Below are 23,273 nucleotides of genomic sequence, written 5' to 3' on the forward strand. Positions count from 1 at the left end.
CAAGGTAGGCAATGCAGGCAGGGGCAGTGGGTTCTAACTCTCAGAATTTTTTTTTATCCACAACGAGGAAGCTCTTGGCCTGTATCTCGCCAGATGGTAAGTGACGATCAGACCGAAGGTGGAAGCGAGCTTCACCCGGAATCCTCAACTACGGAGGAACTGGCTATCTTACCTCTAACTGCTCGAACACAACAATGCTGTTAACATTGTTGTTATGGCGACAGACTTAGGCAAGATGGTGGTAGCTAGCCAGGCGGACTTAGAACAAGCCCTACCACCAACCAAACCGAACAGTAAAATCTGCCCCCACTGGGAATCGAATCCGGGACCTCTGCGACTGAAGCAGGTGGTCTTACCACTAGACCACAGAGGCGGTTGAAAAAGGCCAATTTAAGGACAATAACTGGCGGCTCCGTTTTAACGGCCCCGGAGAACACCGCCGGGTTACGGGACTATTCCCAGCTCTCTTTCCCACCGCTGCAACTCCTGTGTAATCAGGATCTACAGCTTGACCGCCAATAAAAACCCAACCAGTAAAGGTCAAATTTGTCCCGGGGGAAAGTTAAACCGTCATTGGACTCGCAACGAATTATTAATCAGAAGAACATAGGAGGAGTTCGAAGGTAAGGTTCGACTTCCCTCCGTGCAAAGCGGATGACAGGTGACAAACAAAGGTTTAAGTAACTTTTATGAAAATATATGAAAAGTCGGGGGTTCGTCGGGTTAGTGGGTAGGCCCTGTCCTCTTGAGTCCCACATAACCCCCACAGTTCCCATCGGCCAGTGGATATGCGCAAAGCATTTCCAGACGAAAAATAAGTGAATAGAATAGAATAGAAAACTTTTTATTTGCAAGAAAGGTATACAAGCAGGTAAGACATAGATTAAAACAGAGAGAAATAAACAAGTGGACAATTAACTGCTTGTGCCCCTCTGACAAAAAGGCACCCGCTCAGCGTACATCAAGACCGCCAGGGCTTGTCTTGAAACTGATTTTCAGCGGGGGCCAGAGGGCCCAACAACAGAGGTTGTCACGGCGTACCCCTGCTGACGGAGATGCAAGAGGAGAAAGGAGTCCACAAGTCCGGCAGCAGGGAGAACGCAGCAAGTGGTTCTGTCTTTACAATTTTAACACAGTCCCAGATGTTTGAAGACATGGTACTTGTTTTTATAAGCGAAATAAAAAATATAGAGCCGTTTAAAGATCACTGTGGGATATCTATCCTTACATATTCATCATCATCATCATATCAGCCATAGCCCATAGGAGAATATCTGATGAACATACTCATCCCCCAATGATTTCCATAATGACTGGTTGGTAGCGGCCTGCATCCAACGCCTTCGTGCTACCTTTATGAGGTCGTGGTCGGTCCACCTTGTGGGTCTCCACTCCAGAACCTTGCTGCCCCATCGGCCAATAGACCAATTGCCCCGTAGACCAATTGCGTCGCACAATAATGGAAAAAGTCCCAAGGGCGTCACAGCAAAAAAAGTTTCGGAAGCACTGTAAAAAATAATGGTTTTTCGACATACAAGACCTACTTGGTCTTTCTATGCTATGGCATAACAGTGTCGCTCACAGGTTACCGTTAACAACGCACAGACAGACAAAATGTAGACACATTAGAATATAAATGGACGAGCAACATCGAATGATTTTATTAGTGAATCGATGAGTTTGAACAAATGGACTGTATGTAAAAATATTATTATTGGAATATAAACATAGCATAGGTTAGATCGATATAATTTTTATTGAATTAACACTTTGGGTAATAATTTTGTTTCAATGGGAGTTTGGATACGGTATTTAACTGTAGATGGTTTCTTTCTTCAGAGAAATCAGGTCAGTCTCCATTGCAGGAGCATGATGACTTCGCCATTTTCCCCTGTTGGTGATCGTGCACTCGTGCAGGGAATCGCCTACAGCAGTTTTGATCAGGTCTGTCCATCGCATTGGCGAAAGTCCGCGTCTTCTGATGCCCTCCACTTTGCCCTGCACCATAGGACACGTTATAAAGTCGATGTTACGGCGGCGAGATATCGTAAGGCGAGCTAGAATATAACATTTTTTAAACATTTTTTTCTGATATTTTACCACTTGTCATTTGAATATTGGTTATTTTATCTACGAATCAAAAAACTGGGCCTAAGAACAAGAAGAAGAATTATGTTGATCAGAAATATCTCTGAAGTTAATGTACAATCACTTGCAAGCAGTAATTGTCATATTTTAAGATAGACATACAACGTTATCTTTATTCCATCTGTGTTTGCAATTTTAAAGTTCGTAATTAATAAAAGATATACATTTCCTTTTAAACGCGCTTCCTCGCATCTAGTGCTGTCGAAACGAAAATCGATAACGTTTCGACATGTCGATAAGATCATCATTGAAAAATTCTTATGCACACAGTTTGTACAATTGGCAGGTGTAATTTCAATGAATTAGATAAGCGCAATCAACAATATAAGGAAAACAGAACTACGAACAAAATACAACTATTTTAAATTGAATGAAACTGAGAGCCCTTTCCCACAGTAATCCAGTAATGCAGGATTTAAATTAAAATTTTGAACGGAGCGGTTTTATGCGGGACCCTGCAAACGAGATGTTAAAACACGTATACGTATACTACTAAAGCCCGGTCCGTGAGCACGTAGAATTTTGTCCAATGACCCCTAGCTACCCATCCTTATCGCTCGCGCGTAATTATATTGCTGTCGCGACTGTGCGACTGGCACCCGCAGTGAGTGTGCGAGCGCGATAGTAACATAATTACGCGCGAGTGATAAAGATGGGTAGCTTGGGGTCATTGGAAAAATTCTACGTGCTCACGGACCAGACTATAAACGGAATCCTGCAAAAACCGGGATGTCTCCGTAAGAGCTTTAATACTGAGGTTAATTAAAAACAATTAAGTGTACGATTTGTGTAGTTTAAGTTTTCAGACCAACTACAAGGCAGAATCTATGATAAAGATTAGATCCAATTTTCAGTGTTGATTTGTAAAACAGACGTTCGACTCTTGATCACACCATCTAATTATCTAACTACTGTATAGATCGTGCCATCCACGAAGACGCGCCCCACCAAGTTTGATCGAAGGAAGCGCGAGGTGAGTTTGATCCGAGCAATTCGAGCGTCATTGTTGTAGTGTGTGTGTGCACTCATGGATAATTTAATTTAGCGTGTACCGATAACACTCAAACATTAGCGCAAAAATGTTAGGCCGCGTCTTCGTGGATGACTCGATCTATACACTAGAGACGTAACAGTTTAACATCGATAGAGAGCGTCCTCGCACTACGCTAAGACGCAACGTTAAAATTAACATATTATTACTATGCAGCGCCGTCCAAGAGAATCTGTGCAACATAAGTTTTATTCATTGGCTGTACATCGCATTCTTGATTGGAAAGAAATCAATTACGTGCTGGATAGACGGACGAATATTTCAAGATAAGTATTTCGAAGAAAGTAAAATGACATTTCAGCTTCCATAAAATAGTAGTATACTAACAACATAATTGAAGTGGTGAGTGGACAAAGGTCTTAACTAACAAAATGAGTTCTGAGTGTTTAAAAATGTTAATCCGCTCATACCACATTTGAATCCTGAAATGTATGAATGCTTGTCAGATAACACCTTTGTTAAGGTTTGACACGTAACAAAATTGCGTGTTTTGAGCTCATTAGTCGATTTTATCATCACTTAAAACCTATGTTCATGCAAAAAAGTCGATTCTTCAGTTTGTCCACTCACCCCTTCAATTGTCAAGTGGCAAAAGTCGGAATTACTAACTCAGTAGGAAAAGGCTCATAGTCCAGCAGTGGGCTGTAAAGGGCTGTTGATGATGATGATGAACCCAGTATTGATAGTAGCGCCCTCTTGTAAATGTCATAATTAGAAGGGATATGTACTTTATTGACTGTTGTCCAGCATGACAAAAATCGGAACTCTAATCCAGTATTTAAATTTTAAAGTAGTGCCCTCTTGTCAATGTCATACTGGGACGCTGAAGTGTTGTACAGCTATAGTCCAGATATTTTTAAGATATTTCTTTGTCAATAAGTCCTCTAATTATTTACTAGCTTTCCGCCCGCGGCTTCGCCCACGTGGAATTTTGTCTGTCAAAGAAAAAAATTATCGCGCGCGTCCCTGTTTAAAAAACCGGGATAAAAACTATCCTATGTCTTTTCCCGGGACACAAACTATCTTTACGCCAAATTTCATCAAAATCGGTTCATTGGTTTAGGCGTGAAAGCAAGACAGACAGACAGAGTCACTTTCGCATTTATAATATTAACTAGATTTTTATGTAGCGTCGTTCGTAATTCAACCTTACTAACGATTTAAATCAAATCTGTCACATGAAACGTAAACGAAATTAAAATTCATTGCTTCGCATTTCATTACTTAATAATTAATTTAGTATTTTAATTAGAAATTCAGTCTTTCAAAAGTATAATTTAAGTGTGCAAATTAAAAGTTTATTTTCGAATCGTGTTTTTTTCTTCTCTATCAGTTAGGCACTTTTTTAATTCCATATATTTTTTTGTCTTGCACATAATTTATTATTTAACCTTTTTAAACGTATGCCTAAACCTAATGTATTTGAAACATAGTCGATAAGAAAAACAAATCCAGTATATTTCTTTATTAAAATATTCTTTTAAATCGTGAAAATTACAAAATTTTTCATTGTCTGTCAGTAAGGTACTTTTAATGTCATAATTTTATTTTTACAGATTGCTTGCAACGCAACATAATTTAATTCAGAGCAATAAAACTTTCAGGGGAAATAAATGGGCTTACACTTAACGCACTTCAAAATAAATAACATTAACGACTCTACAAATGTCGTTGAATATTAAAATTCACAAAAACTTTTTAATAGTCGACTTTAATTTTAGTATCTTTTTCTATTCTAAAGAATATCTTGAGACGGATCTGTATTTTACAATTCCAAGAGAGCTTTTTAACTAAACCACGGACAAATTAACGACAAACCGTATAATACAATTAGCAAGCTTTCAGTTATAGTATTAATATTTAATTTCAAAACATTAATAACACAGCTTAAATCCATTTAGCTTCAACACCCATTAGTAAGGTAGACAATAATGAGGCTTTATTTATATTAAACCAACTAAAACATTTCAAAATATCTGAATTAATATTTATTGTTGGTTTTATTTTACATATTTTTTACTAAGACATTTTCGTTAGGCAATAATTTATTTTGCTTACGTTCAAGTATTATCTGGTCCCTATAAAAGTACCTAATATTGTATTATTTTTTAAACGCAAAGGAATACATTTTAAACGCATTTGATTTGAAAAGAGAACTTGATTAATCTGTTATCGGCGACAACAGAGCTTAAGATGAGTATAATAACGCATTGCGACGTAAGCCGTTTCGGCACGCCGCCTGAACCATGCGCAAAAGCCATTCGTGTAGACGCGCCCGTACGGGAAGGCTGCGTCTGTCGATGCCTTTGCGCGCTCCCGACACGAGCGTTCGGAATTCAAATCCGCCGTCGCGTTCGAATTCGAATACTTTTAAATTTGAAAAAGGAATGCAGGTTCTTTTTGTGCCATTCTAAATTACTTTTCTGTGGATTGGTTTTTAAAGTACTTGTGTTGTGTGAGTGAGTCGAATAGTGAATTGAAAAGGAAAATCGTGTTATTCAGTTGATTTTTTTGTGTTGTGACGTGAAGTGCTTTGGCTGATTTTCCAGGATTCTTCTGTCCATCGGTAAGTATTTAACCTAATTTAGAAACTAAAATGTTCCGATAGTAACCGTAAATAAATTGATATTAATGAGGGTACTCAAATAAAATTACCGAAACATCACAATCGCACGGTAGAAAACTGGAAATAATAAATCCTCGGAAGAAAAACTAAACCTCTTTCGTACCGCAAAGGAAATAAGAAAAATAAAAGTCCGCGGGCAAGCCTGGCAGTTTATAAAAAGTTCTCATTGAAAGAAAAGTGGGGTCATAGTTGAAGCAACTTCGAGTTTTTAAAAAATAATGACGTCTCTCGTTCAGCGTATAATGAGATATTAATACTTTATACAACTTTACCCAGCAATTTAACTTACGTATAGAAGTTTCTTACCTACTTATTAAAGCAACTTTGGTAAAGATTTCAATAGAATAATAAAAGATTTGAAGAGTTTTTGGTACGGGTAATTGTTTTGTTCCAGTAATTTCAAAGATTCTACCCTCTATTTTATTAATCAAACGAAATGTTTTGTTCTGAGTTTAATTAAGTGTCGGTAGGCATGTAATTATGTTTTAGGAGTGTACTTGTATTTGACTTTGTAATACACGTACCTACACTCTAATAAAAATATCTACTTTTAGGGGGATGTAATGTAACTTTCTTATTAATAATCTACTGTTTTTTTATAAAGTTTTAAAAACTTGTCATTTTACTTAGTAATGTGCTATTTTGCAACCCAAAGTTTAACATGCTCAGAATGTAGGTAACGAATATCGGTAGCGAAATAGCAAGGCTCTTTTTAAATAGTAAAAACCGTGGTATTCCATGTTCATCACCTAAATTGTCATCATCAACACCTAAAAAATTTTTTTTTTAACTTTCGAAATAACGCTAAATCGACGATTCAAAATAATCGTTATCCGTTATTTTCACTGGATATCCCATTTAAATCGGTGTAAAACATTCTATAACGACATCGGACCCTCCTGTGCTATTGGAGGAGCACTGGACCGATTTCAATAAATCTTATAAGGGACCGCTTCTGAAGGATAGTGTTGTAACGAGTGCACGAATTAATTCGAATTAATTTAATTCGAGTTGTACGAATTTAGGATACGAATTACGAAGACAGGAATTAACGCTTTATTCACAAACGATGCTTTCTTAAGTGAAGCAGCAAATCGAACGCACTGTGTTGAATAGAGCTCTGTGATGTGACCCTGTGTTCGTGTGTGACCCTGTGCGTTCACGCGTTCTGTAAGACCTCATAGTACTGTTTGTGAATACGGACGTAAGTCCACCTTAGTAATATTGGTTGAAGTAGTGCCACAATTCTAATTGGATAAATCCCACCCTGTCAACAGTCCTTTAGGTTTTATAAATTGTTTCTATGCCTCTAGGTTTTGTGGAAGAGATCGCCTTAAATTGTTAATTCGGCCATGTTTCGACCACATTATTTCGACTAAGGCAGTGGTTCTTAACCGTTAAGTCATGAGGTACCATTTTACCAAACTGTCTTGTCAGGGACCACCTCATAATCGGCCAAAACCAGTTAGACTGCAAAAATCAGTTAAAAGTGGTTTTGACCAAGGTGTGCAAGTGCACATTACCACTTATTAAGAACCACTGGACTAAGGTATAGAGTTTGTGAAGAGGGCGTGTAGAATTAGAAGTAAGTTTGGCTCTACATGAGATCTGGGGGCATAGTGAGTTTACGTCAAACGCATTCGATGTCGACTGCGTAAAAAAGTGACATTAAATGTATGACGGATTGTACAGCGCCCCTAGCTGAAACTTTTAAGAACTAAAATCTTCATGTATTTTTGATTGCGCTCGCTAGTGACGACGTTTGATGTAAACTCACACTAAACCCTCTGATAATTTTTTCACCATTACTTTCATTTGACATTTATTTTGGAATCACTGAAACTAGTAGATGAAAAATGACATTGAGATCGTTTGAGATCCAGAGAAAGATATAGGACAGTTTTTATCCTGGTTTATCAAATCGATAAGAGCACGATAAAATATTATTATTACCAAAATTCACGCGGACACTGCTGTAGGCGTAAACTTGTATAATTATATCAGAATTACATAAAATAAACGCAAACCGAAATTGGTGTTTATTTAATATCAGCACAAATTATAATAATGTACGTAATATGATAACATTAAGCATTATAATAATTTATCTACGTAAATTGTATTACAGATAATAAAATAACCCTTTCATTCTGAATTTAACTACAAATTGTTCACAAAATTGACGTAGATAGGTATACCTTTAAGGGTGGATTCGACCAGACAAGAGTAAATATTAATCTCAGAATAAATCGTCAGTTTTGACATATTTCCCATACTGAAACTGTCAATGTTCCAGTTATACCAGGAGTTATTCTCGGATAAAAGTTTGGTCGAATCGGGCCTAAGTTCAACAGAAATAGAATCAAGAAAATCCCTCATATAAATTGATTCAATAAGTTGTAAAAAAATCTTTTCAATTCCTAAACGAATTATTCACAACACTAGTATCCAACTCAATAGAGCATCAAAAATATCTGCCCTGATCACAGAGTTAGCATTTTAATAAAACTTCAGGTAAAAAAACCTTTTGAGCTGCTAAACGGCTGTTAAATGCTATGCCTTTGCTCAAAAATAATTAAAAAATATAAAATTTGTTGTTTGGGCGCCAATAGGTGTATTTTATTTATGTTTTACTCTTTATTTTTAATTAGCTGTAGTCCGTTATTTCATAATTTTAATTAATTACACAAAGACTTTACAGCTCGCGTGTATATTTTATTTATTAGGCCATTTTCCCATTGGAATCCAGTTTTGCGGGATTCAGTAAGGCAGGACCCGCAGAACTGCCCCCCTAGACAAAACGCACTTTTTGATCGAATCGAAAATCGAATCCGTCAAATCTCCATACAAAAAAGGGGCTTTTCGACCACTTTTCGACTGGTTTGCGATTATAATTTGCACTTTGTCTAGACCCACTGGACTGTTGTGTGAACACATAAGTGTGTTTGAAATTCGAATTACAAATTCAAACGGATCGGTTTTTTGCGGGACACTGCAAACGGGATGTTCATGTCCTCCTGCAAACAGGATGTCCCCATGGGAACAAGCGCTTACAGAAAGATTTTATCGCACACCTGTATTTTTATTTATTCTTACTACCTAAAAAAATATTTGTCCACCACTCGTTGGGTGCCAATATTTTTGTGTTTTTAGTAGGTAGATAAATATCATAATATTATTGTGGTTCTTGTTACAACTAAAAGTAAAATGTTATTTATTTATTTCCACGGCTAGATAAAGAAAAGTCCTTTTCTGAATGATTCAATTCAAATTATTTTATTTGCGGAACAAACATCATGATAATACATGTATTCAGTATCTGACGCCCGTATTCACAAACAGTAATGTTTGAGGTCTCACAGTGCGCGTGGACGCACAGGGCACACGAACCTATCACAGAGCTCTATTTAACGCTGTGCGTTCGATTTGCTGCTTCACTTAAGCAAGCATCGTTTTGTTTGTGAATACGGCCGTGACCGTGAGTCATACGACAATACTGAGTGAGTGAGTGATTTGACCTTAAAACTTAACAATTTGACATTATTAGAATAAAATATCTCTTCCTTTTTAAGTCAGTCTTCATTGATAATAATATAAGTAAATGTAAATCTTTTGAGATGGAATTATTGAATATCTCATTACTAAGAAACGAAGATTATTACGAACTTATAAATCGTAAAAAGAATTGTAAGTTTCTTTAAGTTAAACAAAAGCCTAAATCTAAAGTCTGTAAACGATTGTCATCATTTTGAAACCGGATTTCTGCGATTAAAATATTTCATTTTGTATCTATACCGTTTTCCATTTATTTAAATTTATTCGTCCTTTATTATGCAAAAGCGCTCGTTTGTCACCTGCCTGCTCATAACTGGGTGGTATAACTATTGATGCCTTTGCCTACTGTGTCGTTCAATCGAAAAAAGTGCTGTGTTATTGTTTGTGAAAATATTTTTTGTTTAAAATGTGAAAGTGGCCAGTATAAAAAAGGAAATCGAAAATTCGAGATATTTATGAAGTAAGTTTAAACAAATGACGGCACATCTAAACTAACCACAGTGGCATCTCTCTTAATGTAGGTATATACCTAGTTCTTGCAACTCACGAAGGCGAGTGAGCTTTACATGTGTGGTGGGACGCTATTGTTCATTTTTCAAATGTTTTGACAAACATACACTATCGTCATGTGCATGTACGTACATGTACACACACTAGTAAAGCTCACTCGCCTTCGTGAGTTGCAAGAACTATAATGTAAGTAAAGTTACGTCAGAAGTCTGTCAAACTCCGTACAAAAACATCACTTTTCGTTATATTATACGGTTAAAATTAAGGTGGTGCGCAATTTAGCCTTAATATTTATTTATTTTATTATGGGAATAATTTTTTTAAAAGGTTTCGTCCAGCCGTTTCCACACCCATTCCATTCATTCGCTATGACCCCCGCCGCGGGTATTAATAAAACTTTCGCATGCTCTAGCTCAGTAGCTCTCAACTTTTCTTAATATTGTGTTCGTAACTTCATAGTTTGTTGTACAACAATGTAATCTAGGATACAGTTTTATCGTTTGGACTGTAATAAATCTGTTGTATGACTTTAAAGTGGGTATGTTTGATATCATACTATCATACATCGAGGCTTATCTAAGCCATGAAAGCTCTTTCCCATGGAGACCCTTACCCATGATTGTGTCATGTCATTGTAATCATCATCATTTCAGCCATAGGACGTCCACTGCTGAACATGGCCTTTTGGTGGCGGCCTGCATCCAGTGTCATGTAATAAATAATTTGAATTCGACATCCCGTTTTTTGCAGGAACTGTGTTTTGCAGTCCCGTTTAGGATACATGGTTTAATACTAACATTCACACGAACATCTCGCTTGCAGTGTCCCGCAAAAAACCGATGCGTTCGAATTTGAAATTTGAAATACGCACTTGTGAGTTCACATGACAGTCCAGTTTTGCGGGATACAGTAATGTAGAATCCCGCAAAAATGCAGTGAAAAACCTCAAGTCTAACGATGTTAACAGCATCGTTGTTTCGGTAGTTAAAGGCAAAACAGACAGTTCTGCGGGTGAAGCTCTCTTCCATCTTTGGTCGAACTCTGATCATCACATTGTTACATGCATATTATAATTTATCTACTTATCTAAAACCGTATAGCGCCATCTATTATCAAAATTGTGTTGTATGTAAGTAAAACAAAAAAAGCACTAAAATAAGTTTCTTTTAAAGCGTTTTCGTCGTTCTTTCACCCTTAATTTGATAAACGAACGCATTCTTTGCAGTAAATAGCTCTAAATAACATTAATGCCTTTCAATAAAACCTTGTAAATACAAAGTTCTCCGTCGCGTGCTCGCAGTCGTTATCAGACGATGAGTTCATTATCAATGGGCATTACAAATAGCGCTATTTGCACTTAGCCCCCTTTACGGGTGAATAAGTAACTAAACGGCCTTTTGTGTATTGATGGGAGAAAGCGATGTTTAAGTTGGACCTGCCCGTTATTGATTAGTGTCCCGATGACTATAGGTATTCGGTGTCAGTAGCGTGTTCGCTTCGTGGTTAGATCTTTTATAGATAGTCAAAGCTAATTATACTATAATTTAGGGAAAACATTTTCATTTCACATGAAATTAGGTTCCTATTGATTTGTCTAGAGCAGGGGTGGCCAACTTGATTAAACATAAGATCTACTGTTTACTAACGAAACCCTGGGCGATCTATCACTTACAAACTTCTTGAAATCTTAAATTAAACAGCATAGTCGGCCGTTTGGTGTAGTGGTTCGAAACGGACTACTATTCCGGAGGTTGCGGGTTCCCGCACAGTACAAACATTTGTGTGCATGAACATAATTATTTGTTTGTATTGGACTGGGTGTTTTCTATGCATAAAATGTATGTATTTACAAAAAAATAAGTATTTAAGTACCTATGTTTATATCCGTTGTCTAGTACCCATAGTACAAGCTTTGCTTAGTTTGGAAACTAGAAGCGCAGTGTAAAATGTCCAAGGATATTTATTTATTTATTAGTCCAAGGATATTTAGTTTAGTACACAATCATGTAGTATTTTTTGCCTTACCACGATCGACTGAACTAATATTTGCGATCGAACGGTTGGCCACCCCTGGTCTAGAGCATTGTGTATAGCAGACTCGTGGTTTGATTTTCTAGATAGAGCAAGCTAATTGACTAATTTCACAAACTTTTATTTTGATTTTTTATCAATTGATTTGTGTGCCGTTTAAACCCACCTACGTTGTAAGCTTTCAACGTATTCGTGGTTAGATCTTTTATAGATAACAGGCTTTATTTTAACTTCACAGGCCCATTTAGTTATTACGACTTTTTGTCAATTTATTTGTGTCCCGCGTATTACTGGGCTATGAGGCTGAAAATAGTGTCTGAGAGGCTGACAATAGTGAGTGAGTTTCTTGCGCTGCTTCTTCTCAGCACTGGCCCATTTATTGTCCCGAAGCAGTGGTAGGGTTAATACTGGGACGTGTAAAAGTGCTTTTTAAAGCCTATTTACAGAAATAAATGAGTTTTAAGAGTTTTTAAGTTTTATGATTATTTAGCGCGTGTTCGTGATTACATATTTTATAGATAGGGCGAGCTAATTATAATACTTCAACATTTATTATGATTTCAGTTTTACTGATGTTTCATTTTACCTGAAATTAGTATTCATTTATGTGTGTCAAATTTTATGTATAGTAGACTATGTTATTGATATTTAGCCTGTATCCATGGATTTCATTTTCTGTGGCTACTAATTCATAAACATTTGATTGAAATGTTGTTTTTAACCGTCTTCAAAAATGAGGAGGTCCTTAATTCGGTTTCATTCAACATGACATTAAGTTGTCAATGTCAAACTATGTAGAATCAATAAAACTTACCCCATAAATGGGTCATTCTTCACAGCGTTTATTCGAGACTCATGTTCAAGAATAATCCTTTTTTACCCATTCATCTAAAATCGGTCTTGTCCCTAAAATGTTTTTTCGGTTCCATTCTCGTATCGTTTTCGGGGCTCTAATAATAAACTTTGATGTGCCGCACGTTGCTGGAAATAGCCCTCCATGGTGATTTTCCTACGCTACTGAATAATTTACAATACATTTGACAGTTTTTTTTAACAAAATGGCCGCAAAAAGTTAGGCCGTCCTTTGAGAGTCCCGATAGCGTCGAATGTACTAAACTTCAAATGCTGGTGATACTTATTTTCAGGTATTCTGTATTATTTTATTCTAAAAATAGAAATTGTTATATTTTTAGCGGAAGGGTCTTCTTTACGAATCGAATCTGTCTGATAACATTTCTGTTTCATTCGTTTGAAAATGCCTTGTTTAATTTCTGCTGCGGTAGGAAATCGTATTGGCTGAACAAACCTAAGTAATGTCAAAATTTTAACTGCTAAGCTGTGAGCTTAGAATGCTTTCCAAATCATTTTTTTTATTAATAGGCTTATCCAAAATAAGTAAACATACTTCATGTTTTTGGGTCTAACTAAAAATGTCCGAAAAAATTTGCAAATCTTTTTATCTGTTCAACAATTTCGCCTTTTTTTCTGTTCCTATTACTCTTTTTAAATCGTCACTTACAAAAGCTGGCAAAGATCATAAGCCATGCAGTCTATTCCAAAAAATGTTGAGTCAATGTCAAAATAAAAAATAACTAAAATAACAAGAACCACCCCGCCTACGTGGCGCCGCTCTGGTGGCAAACAAAATCATTAATTCCCCTAAGGGTTAACGTAGAACAATTTCCATACAAACCTCACTTTCATTTGCGAAACTGCCGAACCGCATAACCTTATTTGTTTGGCAGGTAGTTGTGCATTTTATACCGCATTATGATAACGAACCTCAAATGAAGGGCAGATCTATGCCACAGTAAAAGATAAATAAGATCAGTAGCTTCACTGACGAACATCTTTTTACTATTGTATCATGACATCATTTATAACATAGGTATTCGTAACGGAGTATGTTTTATTGCAAACTTGGAAAAAGTATTGCTATAATAGATGGTCAGGAAATCCAAAATGAGATAAGATTCTATGTACTCTCTATTGTGATTAAAAACCCTAAAAAAGTTGATGAATCTCTCTAGTATCTTCTTCTTTTGCCTTGTCTTACCCCGATAGGCGGTGTCAGCTTTCCCAATCATGCATGCAATTCTATCTCAAACGTCTTGTTTGTGGAGTCCCAATACTGCCATGTCCTTTTGGACATTCGTTCTAGTGGTTTAAAGTCTTATTTGTGGCGATATATTTCGATGACTACTCATCCATCACATTAATTCAGGGGTTTGAGTGTGCTCACTAGTGAGCGCGTCAAAAAATGACATTAAATGTATGACGGATTGTACAGCGCCCCTAGCGGGAAACTTTCAAAAACTAAAATTTTCATACATTTTGTAAACGTGAGCGCGTTTGATGTAAACGCACACTCAGCCCACAGAGTTCATACTCCCAACTAGAAATGAACTATCATGCCAGCCCAAAAACTATCTGACCAGGCATGCTATGTTTAATTTTGTAGAGCTTGTCAAAATGGTATAAAAACATAGTACCAATCATGGTTAGTAGTTACAGTTTTATATGATTCCGTCAAAGGTGACCTACTAAGTAAACTTCCACTGTGACCTGTATACAGATATTTATTATGCAAATCCCACCTTAATACACATCAGCATAATTGTTAATTGTAACGTGTCAGTTCTAATCGAATTAATCGTCGGAAACTGGGTCATGTCGAAGGCTGGAAGTAATTTGATTCTATTGGGCAGGATGGCATCTTTATAGTTGACTAGCGGCCGCCCGCGACTTCGTACGCGTGGATCCCGTTTTACCCACTGGAGTAGTTTCGTAAAATCCTTTCTTAGCGGATGCCTACGTCATAACATCTACCTGCATGTTTAATTTTAGCCCGATCCGTCCAGTGGTTTGGGTTGTGCGTTGATAGATCAATATGTCAGTCAGTCAATCACGTTTGAGTTTGATATTGATATTTGATATGATATTTAGATAGCTTCTTTTTCTGCCCGTGACTTTGCTTAAATAGAACTAGATCTGTCATAGAATAGTTACTAATTTCTGCCTGCGGGTTTGCTTGTATAGTATAGACTTAGATCTGTCACATATTGTCTTTTGATTTGACAGTACTTGTAATTTCTCTTTTATCTTTCATAATAATGACCTTTTATGCCTCCTTACATCCTATTTGTTAAAGTCTAAGCCCCTTTAATAAAAAATATTCAATCGTTGAAAGCTTGTTTAAAATAACATTTAGTATGGAAATGTCACTTTAAACTACTGTTCAACGAGTGTGTAACTTTTTACTAGTAAGGGGGTTAGAATTTGAAGCGATATCAACATCGTCATCATCATCAGGTGAAGTCTCCTCTTCAGGAGTAAAGTTATCTCTGCTTTACCAGAGACAAAAATGAAGGTTTGGACTACACTCCTCATGCTGACCAGACTGGTTGGGGAAGTTAAGAGATTTTAGGTCTAGATGTAGGCTCGAGTCCCGCCTTAGCCTTAGGCAGGTAAATTTTTTCAAGTTGTTTATTTAGGTTATATAAAATCATAAATATCTTAGATAATCTGAAAGATTCAGATTACAACAATTCTTATCAAATTTCTAAAAATATTTTTTATACCTTATAGGTAGAAAGTTTCTATTAAAAACATGAAAGAGAACCTTTCGCTTCAACTTATTTATAGAACTTTACCCGCCACCCCCGATGACCTGCCGTCTATTTTCATTTCGCTACAAACAGTATTATTATTTTAGAGACTAGCTTTCCGCCCGCGGCTTCGCCCGCGTGGAATTTTCTCTGTCACAGAAAAACTTTATCGAGCGCGTCCCTCTTTCAAAAACCGGGATAAAAACTATCCTATGTCCTTTCCTAGGACTCAAACTATCTCTATGCCTTTCATCAAAATCTGTTCAGTGGTTTAGGCGTAGTAGTAGTGGTGTAGACAGACAGACAGACAGAGTTACTTTCGCATTTATAATATTAGTATAGACTAGCGGCCGCTCGCGACTTCGTACGCGTGGATCCCGTTTTACCCCCTTCATCTATCTTACGCGGTTTAGATTTTTTCATACAAATGTTTTTTCCCGCTAACTCCCGTCCCCGTGGGAATTTAGCAATATCCTGTTGTGACTAAGCTTTAAGTTTACTAAGGTACCTGCATGCCAAATTTCAAGCGTCTAACTTAAGCGGTTTAGATTTTTCATACAAAAGGATTTTCCCGCTAATTCCCGTTCCCGTGGGAATTCCTAAGTATACTAGTAGTGTGTTATTGGGCGTTCTAACTCACATTCGTTCGGTCGCAGTTTGCGACCTCACTCTGTGCGTTAGATCGCCCAATAACACGATCGTAAGTAAACCATGCACGATGAATATGAACCTTTTTTCGAACTACATCTTTTAACCATCGACGTGAGTATTATTGGCACTTGCTGGTCTGAGTCATGAGACTAGTCATTTGGAACTTGGTAATTGGTGAGGTTCGTTGGAAGAATTTATTATTTTAGATAAATACAAACATAAAACCCAGCTGTAAAATTTAGCTCATGATTACGATTATCACTGTCAATAGGTAAGACTGCGCAACCTCGATGTGCACGCGCGCCGGAACTTGCAATATGATATCTTAGCATAGTTTTTACCTACCGTACCTGTATTTGAACGAAATAATAAATCAATGAATGAAATTTGATACCTAAAAATTCTAAAAACTACAAAGATTGAGATATAATGAATCCAGCATCTAAAAGGAGATGAATACCTAAGTACGCAGTCATAATAAAGTCTGCTCGCGAATCCTACTAATATTATAATCTCGAAGGTTTCTTTGGATTCATGTATCGAAGATTGTTATTTTTCACGCAAAAACTACTGAACGGATTTTGATAAAACTTTACAGTACATTACTGTTTATAACCCAGTAGGCTATAATTTATGTGATAAAATGAATTTCACGTGGGTGAAGCCGCTGGCAAAGCTAGTAGTTTAATACATTATTTGAATCTAATACTTGAATGCATTTGAAAATCATTTTTTTTTACAAATTAAATAGGTGACTAGCTGCTGTAACTTAGACACAATAAAATTCTTCAAAATTAAATTTAGGTTAATAAAGTAAATTGTCATGATCAGGCGGCGCGCGGCTGGCGCGGCGTTCGTTGCGCAAGCAGCGGATATCGTAACGTGACACCTGATCGATACTCATACCTAATGCACCGATTCCTGACTGTTTAAAGTAATTAATGAAATGAAATAAATTGACGAAATTTTTGATTTTGAATACAAAATAAGAAAGTATGATTTCTCTTTCAATTAATATCTAATAGTAAATGTAGGTACTAATTTAATTAACAGAGCAAACAAACAAACATCTAGGTGTTATGAATGATCATATTATAAAACACAGCTAGGTATAGCTTTTTTTCATAAATTTATTTATTATGTTGTAACATTTATTTAAAAGGTAAAATACCTCTAAGCGTATGACTTTTTAAATACAGAAGATCAATGGTGCAGTGGTGCTGTGAGTTTTCATTTTTACGCTGTGGGTGAAAGGTTCGATTCCTTAACAATTCAATTAACTTTTTTTGCTCGAGACAATAAATTGATGTCTTTGTATCAACCTCATATCTCACTAATATTATAAATGCGAAGTTTGTATGTAATGTCTAGATGTTAAAATGTTTGTTATACTCTTTCACGCAAAAAATACTGAACGGATTTTGATGAAACTTTACAGTATTATTGTTTAACCCAGAATTATAGGTATAGACTATAATTTATGACGATCTGTGACAAACTAAATTTCACGCGGGTGAAGCCGCGGCTAAAAGCTATTTATAATATTTTTATTTACGAGTTACTCATTAATATAAGTACAAAGTAAGACGCCAAAGTATTATACAGCATTAGATGTAGAGAATAATTGATTTAATTTATTTTAATTATTGAATAATAAATAAATAATTCCATACTAAGTGAAAATATTTAATTATTTAGTAAACCAATAAATTACAAAATACGAGCAAAAGTCATCATAGTAGGTACGTTTGAATGCTAAAGGTAGTTCAAGAAATACCTAAGTTAAATTGTAAAATTAACTCTCAGATTAAGGATTATTCCGATTAACAAAATAAGTAGTATTAAAAAACAAATAGCCGATTTAAATTAATACTGCATTTAAAAAGTAAATCAAGATAACAGTGATTAAATAATGTTATGATTTTACGTTTGATGTTCTTTTATTTTTCAAATATTTAAAGTGTTAAAATGTTCCCGAAAGTATGCAATATGTAATAAGATAAGTACGTACTTTAATAAATCAAATTATGATAGAAATCATAAAATATAACATACAAAATATAATAATTAATTTGTTTTTGCCGAGGTGCATTATTTTCATGCAAGTATTTGCGTCATCGACCTAGTTTTCGTAAATAGCTGAGTGTGCTTAAGCATAAGGCCTGGCGAGAACGAAATACGCAAACAGTTTTATCCGACTGCAGAAAATGATAATAATGTTTTTTATACAGGATGACTTTCAAATCAAAAGCATGTTTTTAATATTATAATTCTATGTATTTAAACTCTATGTATTACTTATGATACATAGTGCACTCCTAAATTTGAGACAAATCTAATGAGATTTTTTGTCAATTTTTACTGTGTATTTCTGTTAGTGTGCTCTTATAAAAAGTTTAAAACTATTGTACTGTCAACAGCACATCAGCCTATTAATTTTATTGCAAAATAACAATACATCGAAATATGAAATGATGTGTTGTCTGTACAAGATTTTCAATATTGAAATTTTAACTCATTGGATTTGTCTCATATTTGAGGAATGTACCTACTATGTATCATGAATCTTATTTAAAAGGATGCTAACGATTTCAAAGTCATCTGTACCTATAAAGAGTAAGTTATGTTATTGTATTATAAGCATGAAAAAAGTCGACTCTTATAAATTAATAAACATATTATTGGTTCATTTGCTCGAATGTTCACGTTAAAAAAAAATATTGAGCGGGAATCGAACCTCCGATCTCTGACATTTACCACTAGGTACACCAATCGTTTTCGTTGAACCTAAACTTATTGCTGAATTAACGATAATTTCCCTTTAAATTTGGAGGTTCGCACCAAGAGCTTCATTCTGTATTTCGAAGTGCTCCTGCATTAGAATCGGCTCCCGTAAAGTCATATCTCCGAGGAATCATCATCATCAGTGACGTAAATAAAATTGTGAGTGTTCAACATGTGAGTACATATTATCTATTTTTTATGTTGACTATCTTTACTGTGATTTGTTGTTATGTTAGTACTGCGATTAGGACTTAGCCTAAATTTGTGATCAGTTCTTTGGTATACCAGTGATTATGTTTATCTGTAATAAGGCTTGCAGACCATGAGCTAAGCTAAGTTAGTTTAGTGTGGCTCGCATAGCTGACGCAGTTTCCAATAGTGTTTGTGCAGTTTGCACACAAGTAAGGAAAACTGTGTCAGCTATGCGAGCCAAACTAAACTAACTTAGCTTAGCTCATGGTCTGCAAGCCTTATTACAGATAAACATAATCACTGGTATACCAAAGAACTGATCACAAATAATGCGAAACTTTGTGTGGATGTTTAGATGTATGTATGTTTGTTACTCTTGGCGTTAATAGTTAATGACGATCTGTGATAAACTGAATTCCACGCGGGTGAAGCCACAGGCAAAAGCTAGTAAAGCATAAATCAGTGATGTTTGCAATTCCAGTGATTTTACGATGTATGTGAGGAATTCTGACTTTCTCAGTATGGTATTTGTGCATTACAAATGTTTTTTTTTCTGCAGGTCTGATTCAGAGTTAGATTTTTTCGAACCTGAACGCAAACCAAAGACGAAGCGAAAGTCTGCGAGTAGATCCAAAGAGTCTATCAGGTAAGCAAGTGTAGATATAAGCACAAATATACACACACACCTTTCATTATTATGTGTTTTTTTGTACTTGTTTTGTTTTTAAATGTAGATTCATTTGAACAAACGATGAGAGGTTCTTATGTAGTTGTGAACGAGACTATTTTGCAACGTAAATGTACGTAAATGTGTATATTAATACAGCTTGTTTATGTTACAGAGCTGGTTCTTCTAAGAAACCCAGACACGGGAAGCTCCAAGAGACGTTGGATATACTGGGCTTGCTGTCGGAAGACGAAGAAAGTGTGGCTGCTGAGAACGCGCGACGCTCGCCAGCTCGCAATAAGCAGCTTGACAGCAGCATCAGCAACCGCGTTGCTAACGGCTGTGTGGTGCGCCGCACGCTCCTCGACGGACCGTACTACGTGGAGACGCGCGTGTACACCACCGAGGACGCGCTGACGACGTCGCCTGAGCTGCGCTACACCAAGGCTCTCGTGACGCTGAAGGCGCAGCTCGACCGAGACCAGCCGGAGTGGGCTTGTCTGCAGAAGTTCTTGCAGAAGACCAAGTCCTCCTTGTTCGCTGATAGCAAGCCCATATTTTATAGTAATAAAAAGTAATGTGTTCGGTTTAGTGTTATGTTTTATTTAGTTATAGTATTTTTATGTATCGACCCCAAGCCCTAAGGTAAAAGGTAATTTTTGAGAGGTAGGACAGGTTTTCAAGGTAAAGGTTAAGGTAATAAGGTATTTTGGTTAAAAAAATACTCGGTAAGTCTTCATTGGTTTTGAGCACAAGTAAAATAGGTTTTGTCGAGGTCTGCTAGCCGTGTTCTGGTCTAACTCGAGCTCACGCAATATAGTTAATTGACAGACGCTCACACACTTAAAACACTCACACACATTTTTCTTCAGTAACATTTATTAATTTATAGAATTGGGCTCTTAAACCAATGAATATTTACTGCTTCTGTAAACGAGTAGTGTAGTGTGTAATACTTAATAATTTTAACATTTTACTCGAGTGCTAGGTAAATATAATTTAATTTTACTACCTACTGTAAGTAAGTAAGTAAGTATTATAAAATGCCTTTTTGTTCTGATTGTTCATTACAAGTAGGGAACAGACAGTGGGTAGGGCATCTAAGAAGTAATAGACATAGGAATAGTGTTTCGACTCAGAAGGCTAACGTTGATGGTGTTGTTGAATTTGCAACAGCTTTCCGTGGTCGAATCGCTTCTTATAGAATAGTTGCTACAGAGGAATTTGAGAACGCCTTACCTGATACATTTTTACAAAGTATCTATTCTAAAGTTAATAATATTTTGCAGATCGCTTTGAAGAAACATATAAGCGTAAAGGTAAACTTTGAATATTATGCTAGTTTTCTTTTATTTAAGAACAATGTTCGGGAAACAAAGTCCTTTACTACTAAGAATTTTATCGTTCATCGCAATTTTAATTACGATAAAATGTTTTTAACACTTGTAAGTACTATTAAAAAAAAGGTAGAAGAATTTGAAGAGCGTGACAGTGGCTGGACTTTCTTAAGTAGCATATCTTTAGACGTTAACGTTAACAAATTCGATCCTTTAAGAGGGTCTGGATCAACTTATGTTGACCTACCTTTAGTGATTAAAAAGAAAAAAGCATGTATTAATATTCGAAATAAGGATAAACATTGCTTTTTGTGGAGCGTAGTCGCTGCACTTTATCCTGTTAAAAAGAACAGCGAAAGGACTTCTTCCTATCCGCATTATAAAAAGATACTTAACATTAAAGACATGTCCTTTCCCGTAACATTTAATGATATACATAATTTCGAAATCAATAATTCGAATATAAGTATAAACGTTTATTCATTAAAAAATAACCGTACTGTAGTTGGTCCTATTTACAGATCAGATTTCAAATCATCTGATAGAACTAAAATCAATTTACTTTTACTTGATGGTGAGAGTCAAAGTCATTTCGTTTTGATAAAAAACTTGTCTCGACTTGTTCGAAGCCAAATCACTAAACATCACGGCAAATTATATTTTTGTGATGATTGTTTACTATTTTTTACCACTGAAAATAGTCTTAACGATCATGTATGCGGTGGCGTCTGTACAGTATTACCTGATAAGGGAACATATCTGCAATTTAAAAATTTTGAGCGGAAGCAAGATGTTCCCTTTGTCGTATACGCTGATTTTGAAACACTCTTAGAACCAATACAAGGTTGTGAGCCAAATCCAAGTACAAGTTACACTTCTCCTCGTCAACGTCACATCCCAGCAGCTTTTGCCTATTTTATAGTTTGCTCTTTTGACAAAAGTTTAAATCGGTTTGTTCAGTATCGAGGTTCCGACTGTGTACCTACATTTCTCAGTAAACTTTATGAAGATATTCGAAAAATTTATGAAATCTTAAATAATGAAGTAAAGATGGAATTTAATAATCATAATGCTAAGGATTTTGCTAGAGCCGATGTTTGTCATATTTGTAATCAATTATTGATAATTGACAAAGTTAGAGACCATTGTCACCTTACCGGACGATATAGAGGCGCTGCGCATCAATACTGTAATTTACGGTACAGTGTTCCTAAGTTAGTACCTGTATTTTTCCATAACTTAGCTGGTTATGATAGTCATTTATTTATAAAAGAATTAGCTGAGAGTTCCGGACCTGTAAAGGTTATACCGAGGAATAAAGAAAATTACATTTCTTTTACGAAATTTTTAAAATTAAAGAACGAAAAATATGCTCAAATACGATTTGTTGATTCATTTCAGTTCTTAGGAACAAGCTTAGAAAAGTTGGCAAAAGGTTTGCATAAAACTGATTTTGCTCATTTGAAAAATAGCTATCCTAATGAAAAACAATTTGAATTATTAACTCGTAAAGGAGTTTATCCTTATGATTACATGAAAAGTTGGGATTCGTTTTCTGAAAAACAGCTCCCCCCAAAAGAAAGTTTTTATAATTCTTTGATTGATGAAGCCATAAGCGAAGCAGATTATGCTCATGCACAAGAAGTTTGGTCTACATTCAAAATAAAAGACATGGGACGTTACACTGACCTTTATCTAAAAACAGATGTATTATTGTTAGCGGATATATTCGAAAATTTTAGAAAAGTTTGCAAGTCGAACTATCTTTTAGATCCAGCCTTTTATTTAACTGCTCCGAGTTTATCATTTGACGCTATGCTGCTTAAAACAGGTGTTCAATTAGAATTGTTAACTGACTTAGAAATTATACGATTCATACAGAAAGGAATACGCGGAGGAATTTGTTTGTGTCCTACAAGATATGTCCAAGCTAATAATAAATACATGCCGTATCATGATCATACCGAACCCGATTCGTTTCTCGTTTACATCGACTGCAATAATTTGTATGGCCACAGTATGTGCCAACCTCTGCCTGTTTCCGATTTTAGACTGCTAGATCAAAATGAAATAGACCAACTAAATATCATGAACATAGCAGACGATGCAAGCT

The 23,273-nt window shown here is 35.9% G+C and overlaps 2 protein-coding genes across 3 annotated transcripts in view; both read left to right on the forward strand.

Annotated features, from left to right (window-relative positions):
- The first annotated feature begins 5,477 nt into the window (after window positions 1-5,477).
- LOC135083170 (ADAMTS-like protein 3) overlaps window positions 5,478-23,273 on the forward strand; it is a 428,341-nt gene continuing 410,545 nt past the window's right edge. The window contains exon 1 of the mRNA XM_063977905.1: window positions 5,478-5,765. The gene's annotated coding sequence lies outside the window, so the exon portion shown is untranslated. The remainder of the gene's footprint in view (window positions 5,766-23,273) is intronic.
- On the forward strand, window positions 16,148-20,414 carry LOC135083285 (uncharacterized). 2 transcript variants are annotated; one of them, XM_063978026.1, is made up of 3 exons: window positions 16,148-19,138; window positions 19,716-19,802; window positions 19,999-20,414. In XM_063978026.1, coding segments are annotated over exons 1-3 (492 nt in total). In that variant the 5' UTR covers window positions 16,148-19,136; the 3' UTR covers window positions 20,402-20,414. The 2 variants fall into 2 exon arrangements, with proteins under 2 accessions (XP_063834096.1, XP_063834095.1); XM_063978025.1 differs by lacking the exon at window positions 16,148-19,138 and having other exon boundaries at window positions 19,392-19,802.

This window comes from Ostrinia nubilalis, chromosome 23 (genome assembly GCF_963855985.1).
Source record: "Ostrinia nubilalis chromosome 23, ilOstNubi1.1, whole genome shotgun sequence".
Lineage (NCBI taxonomy): Eukaryota > Metazoa > Arthropoda > Insecta > Lepidoptera > Crambidae > Ostrinia > Ostrinia nubilalis.